The 22716-nt window shown below is 36.0% G+C and overlaps 1 protein-coding gene across 6 annotated transcripts; it reads left to right on the top strand.

Moving 5' to 3' along the window:
* The first annotated feature begins 1246 nt into the window (after nt 1-1246).
* Nucleotides 1247-21874, top strand: LOC103474713 (neprilysin-like). Of its 6 annotated transcripts, none has more exons than XM_008425867.2 (23): nt 1247-1511; nt 4062-4235; nt 5152-5187; nt 6871-7032; nt 8333-8413; nt 9011-9106; nt 9203-9321; nt 9885-9953; nt 11827-11961; nt 13260-13361; nt 13463-13599; nt 13789-13882; nt 14937-15065; nt 16944-17042; nt 17153-17230; nt 17439-17542; nt 17883-17941; nt 18031-18150; nt 18667-18800; nt 19173-19238; nt 20089-20184; nt 21311-21387; nt 21502-21874. In XM_008425867.2, the coding sequence occupies exons 2-23, from the start codon at nt 4103-4105 to the stop codon at nt 21599-21601; spliced, it is 2226 nt and encodes a 741-aa protein (XP_008424089.2). In that variant the 5' UTR covers nt 1247-1511; nt 4062-4102; the 3' UTR covers nt 21602-21874. The 6 variants fall into 6 exon arrangements, with proteins under 6 accessions (XP_008424089.2, XP_008424088.2, XP_081470827.1 ...); XM_008425866.2 differs by having other exon boundaries at nt 6871-7038; XM_081614701.1 differs by having other exon boundaries at nt 4045-4235; nt 6871-7038.
* Nucleotides 21875-22716: the final 842 nt, after the last annotated feature.

Below are 22716 nucleotides of genomic sequence, written 5' to 3'. Positions count from 1 at the left end.
ATTATAGGACACACAGCCTTCTTTCAAAGTGTCATCCCTTAGACTGAGTGTGTCAGCCTTATACCCTCGTAATTCAAATAAATTCACTTGATTCCTTCACTTTTAAAACGTTTTTATACATCTGAAATATATTCATTGAAATAGAGGCCAGTTCCTCCATCTTTATCTGTGTTGGCATACCTAAAGAATACAATGTTGTATCCAAGCATGTGCATAGAAAGTTGAGTGGAAGGAAAAAGTGTGGTACATAAATGTCCAACAGTAGTTAGGATAGCTGCAGCCATCCTTAAGAGGATTGTCAAGCAAACTCCATCGATTTAAAACAAACTCCTACAAAAGTTTATTGTAGTTTCTAATTAAATTGGATGCCAATGTCTTTTCAAATTTTAAGGATTTTAAAATTTTATGAATTATGATCAGGGACAAGAAAATTCTGATTCCTTGTTAGTTTAAGGAAGTTAAACACATTTAACTTCCATAAAGTTAAATTTTGAACTATTGAAATAAATAGTTCAAAATTTATTTCGAACTATTTTATCAATTCCCTAATAGTGACCCCGCAGCATTTTACTATATATATATATATATATATATATATATATATATATATATATATATATATATATATATATATATATATATATATATATATATATATATATATATATTATATATATATATGTATATATATATTATATATATATATATATATATATATATATATATATATATATATATATATATATATATATATATATATATATATATATATATATATATATATTGATTTGTACTCTCTGTTGTATAACCACATTAGCTTTTTTGGGAGATTCAAAGTGTTTTCTTATTCATCTGACTTTTTCAGTTGAATTGTAAACAGTTTTCAGCAATAGCACAATAAGGTCAGGAGGTGGCAGCATTGTACATGATGTATTTCCGTTTCACTGCTGCTCATCAACAGTGGTTTGTAACACAACTCTCTAAACCAATATTGGCCTTATCTGAGATGTGGGAATTATTTTTAATTATTTTATTTTTAGTATTTTATTATTGTATCTTACTGGTGTAGTCATAAACAATGTTCAACATTTCTGTAAGTAGCACAGCTAGATTAACACTGCTGCTGTTATTCTGCATTAATGGCTCCTGCTTTGGTTTAACCTATTTTTCCATTCACATCCCCCCCCCCCCCCACACCTCCCCCCGAAGGCCTAAACAAGCATTTTACTATCATAGCAACATTTTCAGTTTAAATGATGCAGATAATGTCTGTATGGTGGTGTAGGTTAGCTCTGTTACTTTTGTTGACAACCTTATTTGAACCTGTCGTTGTGTAAAAATTAGAAAACAAGATTTTCAATGGAAAGACCAGCCACATATCATTGATTACGGAAGTTGACGTGGAAGAGCCTAAAACAGTCTGGTCCTAGTGGCGTACGTAACAAATTGCAGACTTCAGCTCCGTCGCCATAGTGACGAACTCGCTCGTGTGATTGAACTGAGCTTAATCGGTACGTTTTTCATATCTTTCTTCTTTTGGTCTATTTTTTTAGCCAAAATAAATTATGCATTTTAAACTATAAATAGCTGTATTTTCCTGCCACATGAAAGACTTCCCTTATTGTATCGTTGAAAATACTTTTAGCTAACGCCTAGTTTTTTGTTACGTTAAGTAATTAAATGTTTTCACTTACGGTGTTGTTTGGCTGCTAGTGTACATGTACGCCAGTAGTTTTTAAAATGTCAGTTTTGACCCTTTTTAAAAAATAATTTAGCATTAATAATTTACAAAGTTCAAGCCTACCTCCAACAAGTAAGATGGAGAAATGTTTTAAAATGTACGTCTCGTTATACATTCACGGATAAGAAGGTGAGCTTTACTTCCTTTAAACTTTGTGTCTAACATTAACTTTAGTTTATGCTAGTAGGTAATACTAGCAAAAATGTGCTGTCTAAACATTTTAGTCCATTCTAACGGACAATGTTTTTACCTTATTTTGTACTTATTTTCAAGTATACTGTGTGTTTATTGTCGTTAGTGTCAAACAGAGACCAAGTTGACGGGGAAGGTTATGGTTCGGACTTTTTGCTTCCGAAGCATGAAGCAAGTTGACAAAGATCACAAAGCAACTTTGTAATGAAAGACAGCTGTGTACAGACAAAGTGTCTCTAGTCATTATTAAACTATGATGCAACCACTCTGACGGAAAGTTTCCAAGTCAAACTATTAGAAGATTATGTTGTTGGGATGGAACTGTGAACTCTACAGAGGGTTTGTAGGCTTGTTATTGGAAAGTGCATGTAAGTCACAACCATGCCCAAGGCACATGCACTGTTTATGTTTTTCTAAATCTGTTCCCAAAAGACCTAACCAAACAAGTTTAAGGTGTTTCATAAATTAGAAGTCATCTCTAAACATATTCAAACAAAGAAAAAAAAAACATTTTTAATTGATAAAGGGACTAAAAAGCACATAGGATGACCTCTAAGGATCTCCTGGGGCCGGTAAGAGAGAGAAAAACATCAAATTAAATATCATATGGCTCACTGCTTTACTAAGTTGTGTTTAACTTTTTTATTTTGATCAGTTGACAAGTGCTACTTTAAGTCCCTTGTCACTGTCCAAATTTCAAAGTAAAGTGACATGTTGGGTAAAGTAGTAAGAAATAAACTAATGTAGACAGTTATTCACATTTAAAGAAAGCTAATAATAGGCCTCATAAGTACAATAAGATGTTTAGCTACTATATGAAAACTGCACCAACAAAATATCTGTTGGAAATCTATGAAATAATGAAACCAACTTAAATTATCGTAAATGTAAGTGTACGTGCATAGGAATACACTTTAGTAGAATTAAAAATATCACCATTGATAGGCAAGCACACATAAAAAGCTATCAATAATTGCCAAGTGAAAAAGTAAGAGTGTTTTTATTGACAAAGTTTTTGTAACTTTAGAACTCCAAACATACAGTGACTGAAAAAGGTAAAAAAAAAAAGAAAACCCATTTTTTATTATTGGGCCTTAATGTGAAAATTATATATATATATATATATATATATATATATATATATACACATCTGTATTTTAAGGAACTGTTCTGTAATAGATTGCATCGTTGATATGATAACCGGTTGCTGCGATACGCCACGGCGTCCGCCATATTGAATTTGTCGTACAAGTAAATTAACTGAATTTCAAAAAGCGCCATTCGACAACTATTTTAAGTTAATGCCTGTCATTGACAAATTCTCTCACACACATTAATATATTTGAAAATCAAAGAAAGCTCTAACGACAACGACAAGGTAAAGTGTGCCAATAAATTATTACACCATAAAGCAAAAACATAGGTTGTTTTGAACACTTGTAATTTTGTCAGTAAATACTTTAAAATGTAGCATTTATTTATTCTTTATCAGTAAGGGAAGTGACATCACCAATCCTCCTCCTCTTTGCTTTTCGGTCAGTGAGGGACCGAAAAATAACTGATTTTCTACATCATTTTTCCCTTTGCCCTTTCAAAAGTATTTGCTCACCCAATCAGATGATTGGAATCAGATGTTCCTATCACTTCCATGGCCACAGGTGTATAAAATTAAGCACCAAAACGTGCAGACTGTTTTTGCAAACATTTGTGAATGAATGGGTCACACTGGTCAGTGATTTCCAGTGTGGAACTGTGATAGGATGCCACCTTTACAACAAATCTAATTGTGAAATGTTCTCCCTCTGAAATATTCCAGAGTCAACTGTCAGCTGTATTATAAGAAAATGGAAGTGCTTGGCAATGACAGCAACTCCACGAAATGGTGGGTTACCACAGTGATGGTGACCTCTCCATTTAGTTACGGTCTCATGGTGTCCATTGGGGGCATTGAGGCCCTTCTGTTGAGTTTCTGTTGAAGTCTGTAGGCTGGTCTGGAGTTTTGGAAACTGATGGCAAGTGGTTCTAGAGAAAACTGGTGCAAACAGGACCTTTTCCAGTAAGAGTGACAGGAAGCTGTGACTGGAACAGCTTTGTTAATGAATTGACTTAAGGTTTTATCCCCTATTAGGTGAGTTGATACAGCTGGCTGGTGAAAGAGGAGACCTGAGAATGACAGAGACCGATACCCCAAAATCGGCAAAGAAGCCTTCTTTCACCTCTCTGGAAATCTGCCTCATTGCTGTCGCCTCTTTGCTCTTCATTGTCATTGTAGTCCTTGTCATCTCGCTTGCCACCCAGTCAAGTGAGTGTTTCAATTAAGAAACATGCACAAGTGTTGCCCTTTGCTCATATGTGTTCTGTGTGTGCTTTTATCCGCTGTGCTCTGGGATAGAATTAAAAAAGAAAAAGAAAAATTTGCATATGTGTTCAAACATCCCCTTAAAAAGGGTGTAATGATTCAAAAACAGTGTCTCAAATTTCTAAATGTAGGCTTGATTCCTATTTTCTAGAAAATGTTTGTCTTTTTGAAAAATGGATGATGATCTAAGAAAAATGGAAAATTGAGAAGCGAGGCCCAAGCCTTTTCTTTCAGCTTCACTCCTTCGTGTGTCTGCTTTAAAATAAGCAGTTGAATGGGGTTTGAGTATCAGTTATCACAAGCAGGTGATCTATAGATTAATTATTGACAAAGCTCAACAGGTCATGATGGCAGAATCCTGACAGAAAAGGTCATCCAATTGACATGACGCCACCTCTGCCCCCATGTGGGATTAGAGCAAACCTCAGACAAACAGTTTTATAATGGCAGAGGTAATGGAACTCAAGGCATCACCTCCAACATTTTTTGAGTAATTTTTACATTAGCAGCCAACATTGAGGCCAGGATGACAGGGTAGAACATTTGCCGCTATTATAAATTTTTTTAGTCTTGTGCTGTAAGCTGCTTTGTCAGGGAAATGAACACTGAGCGGCTTGGCTATGCAGCCATGTTTACACTCAACTATGTTCATTTTATGTGCGCTCACTCATATAGCCCACAGAGCGCTTCGTTAAAGGTCAGATTGTAATCTGCACTTGTGAGGAGTTTTGCGTTACATATGTGCAACAAAGTAATCAATAAAAAGAAATGCAGAAGAAGGAACTGATTTAGATATAATCACCACTGAATGCTGAAAAACCCGCTAAGTAATGCAAATGTGTTTTACGTTGTCTTACAGATGAAATCTGCACCACAGCTGACTGCACAAAGTCAGGTAAGCAGCTTGTGTTTGTTTGTTTTTTCTCTCTATTGTTTCATCCTGAAGGCTTTGACTTCTCCCAGAGGGAGCCGGCATGGGAGAAGTGAGGCTGCTGCGGAAGCATTTTAGACGTGCTCACTGAAAACGGCCTCTTTGACTGAGACATGTTCTCTTTCAGTCAAAACCTCAGTAAAACAGAAATGATCACCCATACTACATATAGAAATGTTCATTCAGCCAAGGAGTTCGCTTCTTATAGGAAAGGAAACAAACATCTCAAAAGATAATAAAATAATGTAAAATGAGATTAAGTTTAGAAAAAAATAATAATATTTCTACTATTTACATTTGATTTATTAAATGTTATGTTGAAAATTATTTGTCTCCTTGATAAACAACAGAAAACTTGACTATAATTGATATTACAGCAATCTAACCAATCGTTTAGTGATATTTTTTTGGTTATGAGTTCCAAGTCTTAGAAGTTGGAGTTTATCCAACAAAGGTTACAAAACGGGGTTACCCAAAGTGCTTCCTGGAGGAAGTTTGCAGCCGGGAGAATGATTCTGGGTGTCCTTTGACAACAATTCAAGAATATCATGAATTTGTTTGCTAGTTCATGCAGTTGATGCAGATCCACATTTAAATTTAAACAATGTTAGGAGGACACTTTTAGATGACAGACTTTAAAAAAAATACAGACAAGTAAAAATCCTAAAATGGAAAATGCTTCAAATTTCATTTTATTTAATGTGTAATTAATAGGGATCAAAACAGCAAAACACCAAGACTGATTTTTGTTTTAAATCTACACTGACTGAAAACTTGACACTTCAAAGAATATTTCCCAATTTTTCTAGTTAAACATGTAAACAGTTTAGTTTCCATTTTTATTGTAAGACCTGCAACAAAGAGCCCTTACCTTGCAACAAGCTTTGCTAAAACATAGTCTTATTCAGTGCAAATTATTCACAGATAAATGTACTTTCTTTAATTAAATCAGTGAAAATAATCAAAACAACCTCAATCAATTCTTAGCGTTTATCCCTGACTTAAATCATTCCACCTCACTTTTCAGTGAGGAATAAACACATTAAGTTTTGTGTTGGTATCTGAAATGAGCGGTTTGGCCCTTTAGCTCTGTAGGAGGATTAGATCACTCTAATCAGAGCTTTTTAGCTGCTTTCCTTTTTGTAGCATTCGGCTAATCAGCTGCAGCCTTCACCCTTCAACAGGTTCATAGCTAATCTTCTCTTTGAACACCTTGGTGTAAGATGATTAAACATATTTCCCAGAATGCCAAAGTATTAATTAGTGACATTGGAGGATCTTTAATAATCAGGTGGCTGTAGGTTGCTGTTGAAAAAGACCTAATTAAAAGTTGAACTTGTTTCGACCTGTGATGTTGGACTGATTCTTTTTTTTTTTTCATGTGTGGAGGTTTAATTTGGAGTTTTTGGTTATCAGAGTATTAATTAAGGAGACATTTATTTATCTGACTTCCAGAGCTCTCTCTTTGTAAGTTTTATTACAGTCCTGACAGTCTCCCTAGCAGAACTAAATTGTATTTCATCTGTGTAATTTTATAGGGCTTCTTCCAGCTCATACTGTTGCAAATTATTTCATACTTGTTTAAGATTTTTTTATTTGTTTTTCCCTCCCAATAAACCTAAAGCTTGCCTTCTCAATTTCCCACAGCGTCTCGCCTCATTAGGAACATGGATGCTAGCGTGGATCCTTGTGACAACTTCTATCAATATTCCTGTGGAGGATGGCTGAAAAAGAACATAATCCCAGAGACCCACACCAAATATGGCTTGTACAACATCTTAAAAGCCGAGTTGGAAGTCATCCTCAAAAGTGACAGTATATTAAAAGGCTTTTTTTTTTTTGTTGTTCACAAGTACGAGTTATGCAATAATCCATTTAAAACTCAGATATATATGTGAAGCATTTTTCTTTTCTCTGTAAATTTTGATAAAATTTTTTTTAATACTTTCTGTGACATTCCATGCTGTGACCTACACATTCAAGGCGAAGAGTGCTTCATTGTCCAGTAGAGTCATTGATATCTTAAACAAAGGAAGCTACAAAAGATTGCTTCTAAAGAAGCATGCTTCTTTTACAGTGCTGTATTATGGTTGATTGGAAGAAAGTCTTTTTAAGTAAAAAAGAGAGACTTTAAACTCAACAGCTTGTTTCCCTGAACACAGACATGACCACAGTATTCAGGGAATTTTTTCCCCCTCAACACAGTAAAGTTCCTGATAATAATCAGAAAATGAATTCTGATGTTTTGAAGCACTGGAGTCATTCAAAGTTGCAGAACAACATCTCCTGAGGACTCGAGGTTGAGTCCTCTAGTTGATTGTTAAAAAAAACCAAAAAGACCTATTTCAGAGTTTGGGGGATATTCACATTGTGTGGACTGCAGTTGAGCAGAAGTCTAATAACTACTATTACAAACAGCAAGGCAAGTTAACTTTATTCAAAAGAAAATTTCAGTTAAAGGCATCTTGAAGTGGTTACACCTTGGAATTAGGAACATAAGCACATTCTGATAGTTTCTATTACACACTATGTTAAGAGCACACATACCACACACACTGTTGGAGCTAAATCTAAGACAAGTTGAGGATGAAAAAAACCCACTAAATGGTTTCTGTGAGTTCCTTTATGAAATTCTGCAGTAGTAATATCAGTTTAGTCAATCACAAAGTACTGTATGTAAAAAAAACTTCACTCTTGTGACTCATTTAGAAGTTTCGTTGAAGCAATATATCTCGCTTTGACACATACTGACAAAACGTTGGTGAGAAAAAATCCTGTAAATACCTTTACGCACAAGGGCACACAGACTTAACTTTCTGCTCAGTTTGACGCACTAAGGATACATTAGTTATGCACGAAGCTGATTTATTCATGTCAGAACAAACCCCAAGGTGCCATATATCCCTGTGACAGAAATTTTGTTGGCGACACATCTGTTGTTTTAGATTTAGTGACTGCGTTGACCAGTAAAAAGTATTCAAGAAAGAATATGGGATGTGCAAATTAGCTACATGACGCTCTCTAGATATTACTGGGATCAGCCATTTCATAATATGATTGATCAAATGCGGTGTCAATCATATGTTCTTTTGTTTGTGCTTATATGCAGGTGTCCTTGAAAAGAAGGTGGAGAGCGAGGCTGCTGCTCTCACCAAGGCAAAGACACTTTACAAGTCCTGCACAAACCAGAGTGAGTCAGCAGACATGAGATGTGAATGGACTAATTCATTTTAGATAAACTGTTATGTTTTGTATAGGCATCACTTTGTACAATTCCTGAAGGTTGTCTGTTTCTTTCAGAATGTGGAAGATAAAAATGTAATATCAGATATAATATCAAACATGCTCATCTTTTCATTTTGTAATACTGTTGCACATAACATTACATATGTATACATGATCTAGAAATTGTAATGGTCACCCAAAACTCTTAAACGTTTTACTGACTACGTTTTAATTAATGTGGCACTCGGAGATCTTGCTCAGCCACTGTTTTGTTTTTCAAGTTGGAGAATTTGTATACAAATTGTCCATTAGTATTCCAGGACTGAACAAACAGGTTCAACTTCTAAGTAAAAACCTAGAAGAAAATAATTATTTTTACAATTTTTTTTTGTTTGTAATAGATATGTTGTAAAGTTACAACAACGGGTCTTACAAGGTTACAATTTCAATTTCAAAATTAGAGTGAATCTTTATGCATGTTCCGATTTTACTTTTTCAGCTTGTGTAAAATTAATGTATGCAAGCTAATTCCTGTTTGACTTTCATCAATACTGCACTGTAGCATTAATTGAGCAGAAAGGAGGGGCTCCTTTGCTCGACATGCTGCCAGACATCTATGAGTGGCCTATGGCTGTGGACAACTGGGAGAATGACTATGGTATGACATTTTTACCCTTCTTCCTCTCACTGACATAAATCACTTATTGCAGTTCTTCCCTCGCACATCATCCTTCCTCCAATCTTATTTCTTCAGGGAAAACCTGGAGGTTAGAGGATGTCCTTGCCAGGTTAAATTGGAAATATGCAACACCACTCCTGGTTCACCTTATGGTTTACACTGATGAAAGTGACTCCACTTCACACATCATTCATGTGCGTACAAAGCTTTTGACTGTAAAACCTCTAAAAGCCAAGTAAATTAAAATTCAATATGTTAATTTTTTACTAATTTTGACAGAGTGGATAAACGACAATTCAAGTATATTTGTTTTTTCAGTTTTGATTATTTGGCTTACAGTCGATAAAAACCTCAAAACACAATCTCCCAGAATATTTGAACATTACAAAAATATGATTTTGGACTAAAACACAGTCCAAAATGTTTTAGTGTAGTATATGGATTGAAATGTGTAGCAAAGATTCCTGGAATTTGGAAAACAATAAAATATTTGGCATCATAGGAAAATTAACAATAGTTTGGCAATATTTCAACTAATTAAAAAAACAACAACAAAAAAAACTATCAAACTATCAAAGTTAATTTTTGTATTGTATGCAGTGAGACAGCTGATAAATCAGACGTACTTAAATTCTTGAACAAGTGTCTCTTGTAATGAAAGAGTTCAATCTGTTGGGCAAAACTGGTTACATAATGGTCTTTATTTCTGGTAACAAGAATATTGTCTTGATTTTTTTTGTCTTCTATTCTTTGTCAGTTTGGCCCGCAAGTGTCCTTTGGCCTCTTGTCCAGAGACTACTACACCTGCAAAGGTCGCTTTGCAGAGGTGTGCTGAAATGTTTAATAATTATTTGTTCATGTGTAAGTAACTCGTAACCAAAGCAGTAGAAAATGTTAATTTGTGCTTGCGCTGATTTATTTTGTTGAAAGATTTTGTAACATGGAAAGCTGGCGTCTCATGAAGCACAGGGCTGAACAACAAAATCAATAATGCATATTGTGACAGACTCAAGATCAAATTAATAGATACTACATCTAATAGAACATTCAATATATAACAAAATTCACTGAACTCCGATCCAGAACCACTCTGCATTCTGGGAAATGTAAGCAGAGGAAAGGCAATAGCTTCTTAACTTCTCACAGTCAGCTGAGCATGGAAGACGGGATCAACCAAGCCACAACCTGTTGAGAAACTTGTTCAGCAACACTTTAAGGTTTCACCAATGTGCCTCATAACTGCTGAACAACAAACAATGGCGTAGAGTGAACACTGTGGAGGAAACAGAAAAGTTCATGCTACCAGTTTGGCAGTATTTCAACTAATTAAAACCAAAAAAATTATCAATCAGTATATCAATAATTGTCTATTAACTGATACAAAACAGTCAAATTGTGATGTTTTTCAGCCAGATTGTCCAACCCAATGAAAGCATCACCGTCATGATTGAACATTTTTGCACTGCTTAAATGCAACAGTTTGGATTAAGCTATAGGGAAAACATTGCCTTTCACTGGTTTGTTGTAAATAAAAAGTGGGGAAGAAAATCTTTTTAAGGTAAGGTAATTTTATTTGTATAGCACATTTTCAGCAACAAGGCAATTCAAAGTGATTTACATGAATTAAAAGGAAATACAAACAAAATAACAAACCAAAGAAAGGAGCACAAAAAAGAGGAAAGGACACATTGGGGCAAATCGCAACATTCAGACAAAACAAAGGACAAAACAGAGATATGATTGAAGGCGGTGACATCAAAGGGCCATGAAACCAGGTGGCTGAGCCTCCTGGCAAAGTCCGATAGAGCTGTTTTTATCAAGGCTTCATGTCCTTAGGAGAGCTCAACTCCACAGCTCCATGGATATAAGGAGGGAGAGAGGTGGGAAGGAGCGTTGTGTTTACATATCTTCAAGGAGGTTAGAAATATGCAGCCCTTCCAAGGCCACACAGGAAAGCCAATTCATAAACAGAATGTCTTAGGTCGGGAAGATTATAAATTTCAATCTTCCCTAAAGTCTCTCCGATACATCTCAGTTCCCAATCTTCCAAATTAGTTTGATCGTTCCACTGAACCGAAACTAGCAACTTCTCCAAGATCGATTCTAACTTGTTGGTGAGTTTTAGAGTCCTCGTCCCTGTCCACACCAAGAGTGGACAGGGACGCTAGTTCGGCCAAGTGCATCACAAATTTGTCGATAATCCAGGAATCCACAAGCTCCAAACAGAAAAAATCCTGTTATCATGAATAAATCCAGGGTGAATCCCGCCGGGTGTGTCCCCTCAGGACAAGAGGGTTCTCCTGTGCCCAGACTTCTGGTTGAAAATTTGATCAGTTGCATTGAGAGACCGGTTGACCAGATCCATAATTTGTAGATTTGGGTGATGTGCAAAGAAAGGCTCCAAAAATATAGGAAAAGACAAGACAGGAACAGAGCAAGCAGGGCAGAAAAGGGCAGGAAGGGAGCAGAGGAAAAAAGCGTCCGCCTTCATCGAGAGCAAGAGAGAAAAGTAAGACGGACCAAATGTTGTCATCCTCTCTTCTGGTTTTATTTTACAGCTGATTGTGAACTGTTGATTTGATAAAACAAAAAGCAGCTACAGGAAGTAGCTGTAGCAACAGTTGGTCTGTGCATTGTTGTGAGAAGACACTTTTTGTTTTGGGAAAACAAACATTATTATTCTAAAATATGCTTTACAGGCATGTCAAGCTTATGAGCAGTTCATGTTTGACATGGCAAAGCTGATCCGCACTGACCGGGGACTGAAAATCAGCGAAACAGACATAAAAGCAGAGGTGACACGAGTTGTGGATTTGGAGAGAGACATCATCAGTGTGAGCATACGTCTATTCTTTCAGAGATCACTTAAGCTGAAATGTGACGCACAGTTTGGCGTTTGCTCTTGTCTTTGTTTAGCTCTTGGACTTTCGCAGTTTGTTTTTCCATCAGTAAGGAGTGCATGTTAATAATCTGTTGCTCAAACCTAAAATACTTTGATTAGTCAAATCAGATGAACAACTCTACACTTAATTATTGATGATTAAAAAAACCTCTGGGTATTCATTGTTGATTTATTCATCCAATAGCTACATTATTAATCACACTAAGTTCCCCTTAATGATTTTAATTAAGTAAAAAGGTATTACTACAACATAAAGAAAAATTGCTCAAAATGTTCTTTAAAGCCCTAAAAGCCCTATGATCCCTATTATCTCCTGTAATAATTAAATTACTTCCCAAGAACTGCTCTACAGCTCTTCCACCTTAACCTCTGTCTTCTCTGGATTGATGGTCTGCTTGGATCCAACAGTCGTAGTGTTTGCCCTGAAGACACTCTTAGAAAGGCAGCCGGTGCTGGTCTCTGCCAGTACTGGACTTTGGGATGTGGAAACTTTGGATTTGGAACTCATTTAAAGACAGCTACTGACACTGATCATATCTAAGGCACAGCCAAAAACAAAACAAAACAAAAAAACAAAGTCCTTTGCAGTATTCAATGTAAACAAAAATGTATGGTTTGGGGAGTAAGAGCTTTTCTTGTCAGTAACCTCCATGGGGGAAATAACATTACCCCCTTTGTGGTTTCTCCAAAACCCTACCATTTTTCTGTATACATGCTTTCTTTTTGTTTAGTTTTTTTTACATCTGGTCTACTTGTACAGCTAAAATAGTGGAGTAATCAAATGTTATAACAGAGAAGTGTGGCCACATTTATCCATTTAGTATTTTAAAACCCTTGCATATTTATTAGGTGTTTATGTGACCAGCATCATTCGGCATAAGATAGCATATTAAGAAAAAGTTCACAGTACAAAATAATTCTGGGCATATACACATCTTTTTGAGACAAGCTTGTTAACCGGTCACAACAGATTTGTAACCCTGTTTTGTCAGTCTGTGCTTCTCCTGTTGCTCACATGCTTTGCTTCCTCTCCACTCTGCTTCTCAGTATTACAAAGCAGTTAAACAGTTCAAACTCTGACATTTACAGACCCGAGGCCTCCTGAGCTGCACATGCTTCATGCTTCTGGAGATGTACCAAGAGTGTAAATGTGTTGGGAACTCATAATTTTCATGAAATTTTTAAGCTCTAGTCTTATGTTTCGTTTTGTTGTGTTTCCTTTTCTCCCAGGCCATTGACCCACAGATGCTTCCGAGTAATCAAGTGTTACTTCACAACAAGATGGAATTAAGGAAGCTGAACAGAAACTTCACCTTTGAAATTGACTCTCAGGTAATGCTAACATCTTAGCTTGTGAGTATTGCTATTATTTAAACTTTGTGTTAAATATCTCAAACTTGGTTTCTTTGTGTGTGTTTTGGCTCAACCTGAAGAAATTCAACTGGAGTTACTTCACAGCTAAGATAATGGACACAGTGAATGTCACGGTTCCTGAATCGGAGATAATCATCAACAACTACCCCAACTATTTTAGAAAACTCAAAACTGTATTAGCCAAATACACCAAGAGGTGTGTAAGATTACACAAGTCAGAGATGGTTATTGTTTTTCAGAGAAATTGCTTACCTGTACAATTGTATGCGTTTCTGTCAAGGTGAGAGCACAGGATGTGGTTAGAAAAACCTGGTCACACTCTGCTGTTAGATCACTGCAGGATCATGTCGATCTCCTTGTCCTTGCTGCATTTTTTTTCTCTCAGGGATCTGCAAAACTACGTGGTTTGGCGGTTTGTTATGAGAATGGTAGAGTGGCTGAGCCAACCTTACAGAAACATCAGTAACACTTTCCACAAGGTAAGGCCTGATATCACCTTGACATGTTGACTTGGGAAAACTACTTTCATGAATGGCTTTTAACTCCAGCAGGATTTAGTTTTAAATTGTATGTTTGTTTGTTTTTAAACTGTAAGAGTTTTTATTTATTTATTTTTTTTTATAAATAAATTTATAAATACATTTTTTTTATTTTTTTATTGTTATGTATCAGCTGTGGTTGTTTTAAAGTGCTTTATAAATAAAGTTGGATTGGATTGGATGAATGTCCTTGCAACGTCTTTATAACAATTTCAACGTGGAAAGTTGTTGTACAGGTGTAAAAAATTACTTGTAGTTGTTGAAAAGAAAAAGGTACAAGGAATTCTTATAGATGTTACATTTAACAGACTCTGAAATGTCATTAAAACAAGGAAGATGTCTTTGTCATAAATTTACCCATTGGTCATGGAACAAATGTCGGTGTGTTTGAGAAGGGTCCAATCACTGTCATTCATCAAACACTAGAAAACATCTAAGGAGATTGCAGAATCTACTTAAGAATAAAGGTGGCTGGGAAATAATTCTGAATGATCATGATCGGTGATCACTTAAATGTTTGGTGAAATCAAATAGAAGAAAAACAACAGTGGAACTCTGGGCTGTGTTTAATAGTGAAAGTAAGAGCATTTCCACACACACAATGAGAAGGGAACTCGAGGGATTGCGACTGAACAGCTGTGTAGCCTTTAGAAAACAACTAATCAGTGAGGCTAAATGGGGAAAAAAAAACCTCTTGGAGCAATGGAAGAAGATCATGTGGTCTGAGTTAAGATTTACCATCTTCCAGAGTGACGCGCCCATCTTATCCTGATGGGCGCGTCAGGATAAGAAGAGAGACAAGCGAAGTTATTACCTAGCGCCTACTGGATAAGCCTGAGGGGCAGTGCTATGATCTGGGGTTGTTTATTAAAATGTTTAGGTGATGCAGTGCTTTATTTCTTGTTTCATGTAGATTCTTGTAAACGTTTTTTTATAACCCATCCTTTTTCTTTCACTCTACATTCATTATGTTGTCTCATCACCTTCGCAAAAGGTTCTGACCGGTAAAACATCAGAGGAGGCCGTGTGGCGATGGTGTGCACTGTACGTCAACAGCTACCTGAAGCAAGCTGTGGGACGGCTCTACGTGCAGGAGGCTTTCTCTGAGAACAGCAAAGAGCTGGTAGGTAGAGGCTGAACTGGACCGATTCAAAAAGCTTTATTGAACAGCTTTCATTTACATTGACATTCTGAACTGATGACATGAAAATAGTGAGTGTTTTTATATAGCCATATACAGAACGAGATAGTTTAAGAGACATCTGTAATTTTGTCACCTGTCTCGTGTCTGTGCCTCAGTGTTGTCGTGCTTGCATCCATGGGAAGCAGCTGAATGAGGCGTCCTTGTTTTTAGGCTCACACCGCCTACGCTGTAAATCTCAACTGTGTGCCTCTGTGTGTGTGTGTGCACACGCAGGCTTTGCCGCAATACTGTGTCATGTATGAGTGACACCGTCGTAACTTTTAAGCATCTCAACTTCTTTAAAGATGTTTGCCTACTCAGATCAAAGTCAGAATTCTGAGATTAAAGTTAGAAATCCCTTACATGTAGATTAATCCATTATAGAAAGTATTTCTGAGGAGATTTATGCATCTATAAGTAATTCAATTTTTTGTATATATTTTCTTTATCTGTGGGAAGTAGCTGATTGATCATTCAGACTATCAACAGACCTCTTCTTACACATTTATATATCAGCGGTCAAGAGACATTCAGTGTACTGGAACATTAATTAATAAATAAGCACTCCAAGCCTATAAGCAGCATGTTTCTTGTTTAGCTCTATTTTCAGCTGCTCACCATGCATATTTAATATAAATACAGCTAAGTGGAAGCTTTCACTGTAAAACTAAGATGAAATCAGTGATGGTTTATTGTGAAATTTGTACAATCTGCATGTGTCCACACACAACAATCTCCCCTAAAGGCTTGTCGTAAAAATCTCTGTGTGGTCTCTGCCAGTTTGTGGCAAACCGCAACTTTTTTTAAAGGGTTGTGCAATGAGTAAGCAAGGGGTCCACTAATGTGACGAGACGAGGGGTTTTTCTGGTTTTCTCTTGCTGTGGTCTCAGAGTAGGTCTCAGTTCATTTAATTCTTTATGTGAAGCAATACATTTAAAAATGTGGAAACTCTTGGGGGTGACATCATAAAAAAATCCTCAAGGAAAAAAAAAATCTGTTGTAGAGGTTCAACAACACTATGCAGGTTTGAAATGGAGTGTAATGACAATAGTATCATTAAACAATTTTATGATTTTATAAAGTTATTTTTCTTTCCCTTGGTTGCAAGATCATTTATTTTAATATCCTTCCCTATTATATCTGGAACAAGAATTGTACATTCAGCGTAAAAAGGCAAAAGTTTTTTCTCACTGTTTGAAGTTAAGCTACCCCAAACATCTCTTGTTTTAGATCTGTTAGAATAACCAAATTATTTATATTTCCTAAATGACAGAAAACTTAAGAGGCGTCTTTTTTTGTAATTTTTTTTTAATTCAGAAGTTTGCATTCAGTCATCCCTATCTCTTTCAACACTAAGGGAAAGCTCGGATTATTTCCTGGTTTTGGAAAACTCTTAACAGGTCAACTGACAATGACATTGCCACCTGGAGAAAAAAGAAAATATTTTAAGTCGACCTTTTTTTATTTCTTTTAGTCACATGTATGGTCAAGTCCTCCAAGGAAAATCCTGATGGAAATATAGAAAATTTCAGAATATATTGTTGTTTTTAAAGTGATAATGTCAAAGCAGTTGCCATTAATTACAAATTTATGAACAAAGTAATATGCAAGTCTGAATCGTTCTGATATGTGGATATGTAAGGCCTAATTTTAGGAAGTGTGTTAATAGTTTGAAGTTATATTTGTCTTATTTCTAATTCAATTAGAATTGATGAACAGAAACAACCAGCAGACCAGAGAACCTTTTCATGATGCATTTTCCTATTCTATCATTGGCATCTTATGACATTTGCTCTCTTTGGTGTGTTGTGAGATTAGATGGAGGAGATGATTAAAGACATTCGGGAAGTTTTCATTAGTAACCTTAATGACCTCACCTGGATGGATGAAGAGACCAAAAAAGCAGCTGAAGAGAAGGTGTGAATTTCATTTTCAAGAATCAACTTATTTTTCTATTTACAACAACAAGTAGACCATGTTTAGTCTTTTTTGACTTTTTTTGTGTTCATTTGTTGTTTTTTTTCCAGGCCCGAGCTATCCGTGAACACATTGGTTATTCTGAAGACATCATGGATGATGAATATCTAAACAATGAGTACAAAGATGTAAATATTTATGAAAAAATACTTTTACCCATATTTCACTAAGTTCTTGTAATAGAAAATACTTTAGGAAAGTTGCGTTTCTTATCCTAACTAAAACTTCCCTGTGAATATTTGACTGTAATGAGTTTCCCTCGTGAATACATGACCGAGTGCTGACGGATTTCATCAACACTCGGTCATGATGCTTTTCTGGCTGTGTTGGTGTTAGCTGAACTACAGTGCAGAGGAGTACTTTAAAAACGTCCTGCAGAACATGGAGTACGTGCAGAAGAAACGCCTGCGGAGACTTCGAGTCAAAGTCAACAAGGAGGAGTAAGGTTTCTTTTTGTGGAGATTTACCAGCTTTACTCAGTGCATTGTTTGGTATTTAAATCATCTGTCTTATTTATGATCCTAGCAGAGTGGCCTACTACAGTGTTAAACTCATTTATTCTTTGTGAAGTGTGTTCACTTTCTACCACACAAACTCCCACATGCATTCAGAGTTCAGCTTTAACAGCAGGGAGTCCTACATTGACCTTGGGCTTTAAAAGCTGTATGTTAATTTTCCAGGCTTTCCCTCCAGTAGGGTTCTTACTTTGCCTCGGTGCTTTTTCATAGTGTCATCATTTAATAACACCTGCTCTCAATTTTTTTTATCTATTTTTTCAAGGTGGTTAGTTGGAGCTGCTGTTATCAACGCCTTCTACTCGGCCGACTTTAATGAAATAGGTACCAAATGAACGCTGGACATTTTGTTCAGTCATAAAACATAAAGCCTGACATATTTTGAAATTTAAAACTGCGTTCTCTGTCTGTAGTGTTTCCTGCTGGAATCCTTCAACCCCCGTTCTTTAGCAAAGACCAGCCTAAATCTCTCAACTACGGTGGAATTGGCATGGTAATCGGTCATGAGATTACACATGGCTTTGATTACATCGGTATGCATTTTCCACTTCATTGTTCTCCCTTACAGTTTTGCTGGATTACATTAGTCTGTGAATAGATGAACTTCCACCTGTAACTGGTACCACTTAAAGAGCTTTGTTTCACCTTATGATGCCTTTGGCCTCAGGATGTTGAACTGTATTTGTACTTGTAATTGTACTGTCATGTAAATTATTTTCCACCTCAGGCATGTCACCTGCCTTCTTATTTACACATAACAAATTCTAATATCTAACAATCATTTTTAGCCATAGGAAGCTTACGATTTCAAAGCGTCAAAATTCCATCATTCAGTTTTACAGTTTAGTCATTTTAGTGTAACAGGGGAAGTGCAGAGGTTTCGTCTGGCTGTTTGGGCCATAGATAAACATGTTGCCCTTTGTTTCATGTTACTTAAAATGTGCAAATGGGGTCATACTTGCAGTTTTCATTATTTAATTATTATTGGAGTATAAATACGTGTTAATATTCCCATCTCTAAATCCCAGACATCTGTTCTGTGTCTCTAGGTCACAGGTATGACAAGGACGGCATTCGGAAGGACTGGTGGACTCCTGATTCTTATAGAAAATTCCTGGAACTCTCAAAGTGTTTGGCTGACCAGTACAGCAACTTTTCCTGGGACCTGGCTAATGGTCTACATGTATGTTTGCTCCTTTTTCTTTTGGAATATTACATCCAAAATTCCAATTAACCTCACTTTCATTGATTTTACCAGATTTTCTGTTGCCTTTTCCAGCTTGTCCATGTGTCATTTTTCAATCTTTCCTCCTGTTTTGCAGCTTCATCTTCTCTCTGCTTTAGGTGTCTTTAGTATTTTATTTTGACATATGAGTGCTTCTCCTTTTATCCATCCTCCTCTGTACTGCTCCTTTGAACAAAGCTTCTTTTATTCCCTGGGTAATTCGTTCTCATAACCCAGAAACTGATATCTGCAGCTTACTGAAAATATGGAGAGAAAACTTTCAGGTTTCATAATTACCTTTTGCACTCTGCACCTTTATTTTCTCCTTAGTTGAATGGCAACAAGACCCTCGGTGAGAACATAGCTGACAATGGAGGGATTCGACAGGCATACCAGGTGAAGAACTTAGGAGATACTGTAAAAATATGTTTTTGTTTACATATGTGACCTGCTTCATGCAACTTGAAACAAAAATTGAAGTCTGTTTGTCAGGGTGTTGACATGTTTGTTAGGTTTTATGAAGGTGTGATTTCTGGTACTGTGACTCTGGATCAACTGAGGGTCACTAACCAGTCTAAAGTCATTAAAACTCTGTAAAAAGATTTATATGTTATTTAAGCATAAAAAAATGATCTTGTTTTGTGTGTAAAATAAGATCTTGGAAAGATACAATTTTACATAAAAATTGCTTCAAGATTATTACTCTGAATTAGAGATGCAAAGAGAAATTGCTTTGTCATCATTGTCTTATAATGTTCTGCTTGAGCCAACCTGACCAGTGACTGGTCTGGCACATCATGAAAATTTAAATTTTCTTCCTGTTCATTAGTGCACCAGATAAAGGCACAGCCAGGTTGCAATGACAACATTGTCTGTTAGGGGACAGCCAGTAATTATTTAACAATTATTAATAGTAATTATGTCATGCTGAAAAGGGTCAGGAAAGAGCATGACTACAAGCAGAAAGAAATCAAACTGTACTAAACACTAGAAATTAACCACAAAATTCTGACTAGTTTAATAGTCCGAAAAATAGATTTTACTTTTGTTTGTTTTTTTTGTTTTTGTGTAAAACAGAACTGAATTGGCAAGATGTCTATTATAATAGCAAATGTGTACTTTGTAACGTAGAAGCTGTGGAGGCAAACATAAATGAGAAATATATGTAGTGCGTTATTGAAAAATAAATAAATCAAACATTTATTCACTATGTCTAAGATATATGCAATTTTGCATTTTATTATAGGCATACAAGAAATTTGTGGAGAGGAATGGAGAGGAGCTCCCACTGCCTGGGATTGACCTTTCACATGATCAACTCTTCTTTCTTAACTTTGCACAGGTAATCAGTCAAACAAAAAAAGTTTAGATTGATAAATGTTTATTAAAGTTCAGTATTAAATATTTTTAATCAATATTCCTGACATAATTCATTCTGCCTAGCTCAATAGTTACTTGATAATGCTTTACTGTAAGAGAATTATGACCTGCTTTAATTTGTAAAACAATTTGCCTTAAATTGAACATTTTTTAATAGCAGGTACATGATGACACTAACCACTTTAGTAAAAATCCAACCTTTTAATTTTAGTCATTAATTGTTCCTATTTTTTGTCTTGAGAAAAATGTCATTCACGAAAGACAAAAACTATGATCTCAAAGTTGTGAAGTTGCTATGCACCTCTTTAAAACTGCAGTATCTCCTATGAAGGACAATTTTCGCTTACATCATTATACAGTTGGGAACATGGTAAGTGAGCTCAGTTCTAGATAACCCCAACTAGGTAACACTTTATTTGAAGGGGTGAATAAGATTGTCATGACACTTTCATAAACATGACATAACACCTGACATGAACATAAATAAGCCTTCATGAATATTTATGACTGTTGTCATAAAGTATCATTCGGTAAATTATGACACTTTTAATACAAAGTTGACATTATTCAAAATGTCTTTGTTATGACAACTTGACATTAACCAAGAAATCATTACTGTTTAAACTTTACCTTTAATAACATAAATTTACCTAAATTTTAAAGTACAATCAGTAATACTTTTATAACAAATTTATATCAGTAATGATGTCTTGGTTAATGTCAAGTTGTCATAACAAAGACATTTTGAATAATGTCAACTTTTTATTAAAAGTGTCATAATTTACCAAGTGACGCTTTATGACAACAGTCATAAATATTCATGAAGTCTTATTCATGTTCATGTCAGGTGTTATGTCATGTTTATGAAAGTGTCATGACAGTCTTATTCACCCCCCTTCAAATAAAGTGTTACACTCAACATGACATTGCAGTTACAGAAAATGTAATAATTTCTATTTATCTTTTGCAAACATGAATATGCTTTTGGGATGGGGTGCCAGGAATACAGTGGGATACCCGACACATCTGTAATTGAATTCATGAAGCCCTTCTTGTCTGATACTTTGCATCCTGTATATCTCTTTAAGATTTGGTGTGGATCATATCGACCACAGCAAGCTGTTATTTCCATTAAAATGGATATACACAGTCCAGTGATGTACAGGTAATAACTCAAAGTACATAAATCAGCACTTCATGACTTAAAAGTACAGTTTAAAAAGCAGGAACCCTCTGACACACAAAGTTCACTAACACCGGTCTCCTTTGAACACTCTAGAGTACTGGGCTCCCTTCAGAACTTCCCAGAGTTTGCCAAAGCATTCAACTGCAACAAAAGCAGCAACATGGTCTCTGACAACATTTGTCGTGTTTTTTGACCTAAAGACCAAACACAGTCTTTAGGTCTGTGTTTCCTGCCAGTACGATACCTCTCCTGTATAACTGCTGGAGCTCCATGGAGGGCTGCAATGAGATGGAAACTTCCCTTTGTTCTTTACTGGATGGACCACAGCTGGTGAACAGCCAGTGCAGCATGCACTTCATCCAAGATGGATTCTTGTCCCAAAAGGAATAACCCTTATGGGTTATTGTCTGCTGTTAAAGTTTGTCTCAAACTGTAACACTGCTGTTCAGTAAATCAACTCTTTCAATCTCCTGCTCACTGAATACAATCACTCCTGTTTTTTTAAAGTTTTATTCTGTTTTTTGCTTTCTCATTTGCTTACCATTTGAGCCTGCCAGTGTTTGTTTTGTGGGTGAATATACGAGTGTGTTTCAGTCAAAACGCTTTACAAGTAGTAGGCAATAGAGTGGCGGACAGAAAAATGTACTCAACCCACTCACGCATTAATACGCCGCCTACCCACTCACATACATGCAACAGGGCCGAACCACTGTATCGTATGTGGGACTCAGCTGCAACTCATAAACCGCGGCTGTTTTCAGCCTCTGGCTTGTTTGCAGATTTTCTCTACAGTTTTCCCATCATGGACCGTTTGAGTCAATTATCACACAGTCAGAATTGTGCAATACACAATATGTTGATGGCTGCTGACCAGGGTCTTTTTTTTGTAACATAATAGCTAACCTTTGTTAGATCTATGTTGACCTGATTTGAATGTGTTACTCGTTAACACAACAGCACAATGGTCCACCACCATTGTAGTCTTGTGATCGGAAGGTTGTAAGTTCGATTCCAGCTTCCTCCTACCACATGTGGACGTGTCCCATGGGCAAGGTACACAAGGAAAACCTTCTGTTTTGAACTATTTCATCAGTTTCTTCAATTTAATTTCAAGGATTATCAACCAATAAATAAATATATTTAGATTTTTATGCTCTGTTCAACCACATAACTTTTTTGGGGAGATGACATGCTTTCTTATTGTATTTATCTGTCTGCCTTGCTTTTTCAGTTGAATTGTAAACAGTTTTCAGCAATAGCACAATAAAGTCAGCAGGTGGCAGCATTGTATATGATATATTTCTGTTT

This window comes from Poecilia reticulata, chromosome 13, assembly GCF_904066995.2.
Source record: "Poecilia reticulata chromosome 13, P_reticulata-male-v2, whole genome shotgun sequence".
Classification (NCBI taxonomy): Eukaryota; Metazoa; Chordata; class Actinopteri; order Cyprinodontiformes; family Poeciliidae; genus Poecilia; species Poecilia reticulata.
The sequence above is the reverse complement of the archived record's forward strand: the minus strand, read 5'-3'. Positions and strand labels throughout refer to the sequence as shown.

Coding starts and splice junctions, on each gene's coding strand:
- LOC103474713 (XM_008425866.2), top strand. CDS start 4,103: ATGACAGAGACCGATACCCCAAAATCGGCAAAGAAGCCTTCTTTCACC. Junction 15,066..16,943: donor CTGAGAACAGCAAAGAGCTG/GTAGGTAGAGGC, acceptor TTGTGAGATTAG/ATGGAGGAGATGATTAAAGA. Junction 20,185..21,310: donor TCTTTCTTAACTTTGCACAG/GTAATCAGTCAA, acceptor TATCTCTTTAAG/ATTTGGTGTGGATCATATCG.